The sequence below is a fragment of the Trichinella spiralis genome (assembly GCF_000181795.1).
Source record: "Trichinella spiralis strain ISS 195 chromosome Unknown Scfld4324, whole genome shotgun sequence".
NCBI classification, from domain to species: Eukaryota; Metazoa; Nematoda; class Enoplea; order Trichinellida; family Trichinellidae; genus Trichinella; species Trichinella spiralis.
This window is the reverse complement of record NW_003531263.1, coordinates 1-1,598: the sequence shown is the minus strand read 5'-3', so window position 1 is coordinate 1,598 and position 1,598 is coordinate 1. Positions and strand designations below refer to the sequence as shown.

The 1,598-nt window shown below is 34.9% G+C and overlaps 1 protein-coding gene across 1 annotated transcript; it reads right to left on the bottom strand.

The window, feature by feature from the left end:
* Positions 1 to 250: 250 nt before the first annotated feature.
* Positions 251 to 1,021, bottom strand: Tsp_15235 (hypothetical protein). Its single transcript, XM_003367414.1, has 3 exons — positions 802 to 1,021; positions 375 to 460; positions 251 to 316 (listed from the first exon to the last, which is right to left on the bottom strand). The coding sequence occupies exons 1-3, from the start codon at positions 1,019 to 1,021 to the stop codon at positions 251 to 253; spliced, it is 372 nt and encodes a 123-aa protein (XP_003367462.1).
* Between the last annotated feature and the right edge of the window lie 577 nt (positions 1,022 to 1,598).

Genomic DNA, 1,598 nt, shown 5'->3' with positions numbered 1-1,598 from the left:
TATGCTGCAGTGGAAAGATACTGTCAGAATGGTACGTCCATTCCTTTCCATATAAGCCAATTCGACATTTAAGCACCATATCAAAATCTTTTCTATAGAGTAGGAAGAAAGAAGAGACATCTGCTCGCCAGCTGTAAATTTTCTTCCACCTCTATTTCTAGTCTTCTGGATGTGATTGTGATCTGAAGTGTCGTTCACATTAGTAATACTTAAAACTTACCGCGTCTTGACACGGACGATGTCTTCTTGTTTACAGATGTTCATTGCAGTCAGTTTCTTCAGGGACCTTCACGATGCCATCTTGTTTAGACACCGCCTGAAAAACAGTAATATAAATTTGAATACCTTAAATAATTAGGTTAAATATTACTTACTTTTGGTGACAGGGAGACAATTCGCACTTTGTGCATTCCCATTGTTTCTCCTTGCAGTGCAATGGCGATACTGTCTGTGAACACGTCTATAAAATGAGCGGAATCAAATTTAGCTGTTTTCCAACTGACTACGTACCTATTTATGAAAGGAAACATTATCACCATTCATGAAAAATCTCTTGTTTTTCCGTTGCAGCCTCATGCTCCTCTTTCAGGAGTGGATGTTGTAGTCTATAAACAGTTTTGCTTGAACGATGGATGAGTAGATTTAAATAGTACTTAATATTACTTAATTTTTATGACAGTCGAAGACTTGTTCTTCTTTACTGACCATTCCCGCTATCTTGTTTATCTTGCATATTTTATATTGTCGTTAGCATGCCTGTAAAATTAGCGGAATTAAATTTAGTTACTTGCTGTCATTTACCTATATGAGGGTAAACATGATCGTCATGCATAAAATGTAGTTGTTCTGTCTGTTCTGGATGGTTCTGTTCATTTGGAAGCAATTTTTTCAGGTTGATTTTCTCCCAAACTATATGTTCGCAGAGGAGCATTTTCACCAGTTGGAGCACTAAATTTTTTTTAGTGTCAGGTACAAGGAAACACGATCCACAGTTTCTTCGCTTTGCTAGAAATTCATACATTTGAGGTAAATGAATTTTCTCTATTTATAATTGTCACTGATATCAGATAATATTGTCTTATTATGGGTGTGAAATAGCCATAGTATAAATGTTAATTGAAGACGAATGACAGTGCATCTGATTGAAATTTATATTTACACGTACTATCTGTAAGTGCATTAACTTACTTGTAAAATCATGTGTGTAGGAAAATAATTCAGCGATGGGGTAAATAAAGATGCTGCTATTCGAGGATTTCTAAATAAAGTTATAAACTCAGTTAAAATTAAATATCCATACCCAAATTAACCTTCAGTGTACATGACGATAATTACTCATCTTCTGTTTTAATCCAAATTTTCAGAATATTATTGCGCATACGTGTGTTCCATGCATGTTGTCTTTGTTCCCAGTCCAAAATAGTCAAACATGTCGAAATACTTAGACACCAGCTAGTAAAGGTGATGATTGAAACTGTGAGTGTTAAGCAGCATTCAGTTATGAGTATACGTACTGTATTTATCTTCGAGTGAATTACTGTGTTATAGCCTTTCTGAATGTTTTGCTACATTTCAGTTTAAGATCGAGGACTTTCTTT

Bases quoted from the DNA above. Each gene is read 5' to 3' on its own strand.
- Tsp_15235 (XM_003367414.1), bottom strand. From the start codon at position 1,021: ATGTATGAATTTCTAGCAAAGCGAAGAAACTGTGGATCGTGTTTCCTT. The intron at 461-801 runs GTAAATGACAGC...CTCATTTTATAG, and splicing joins TCATGTTTACCCTCATATAG to ACGTGTTCACAGACAGTATC. The intron at 317-374 runs GTAAGTAATATT...ACTGTTTTTCAG, and splicing joins TTGTCTCCCTGTCACCAAAA to GCGGTGTCTAAACAAGATGG.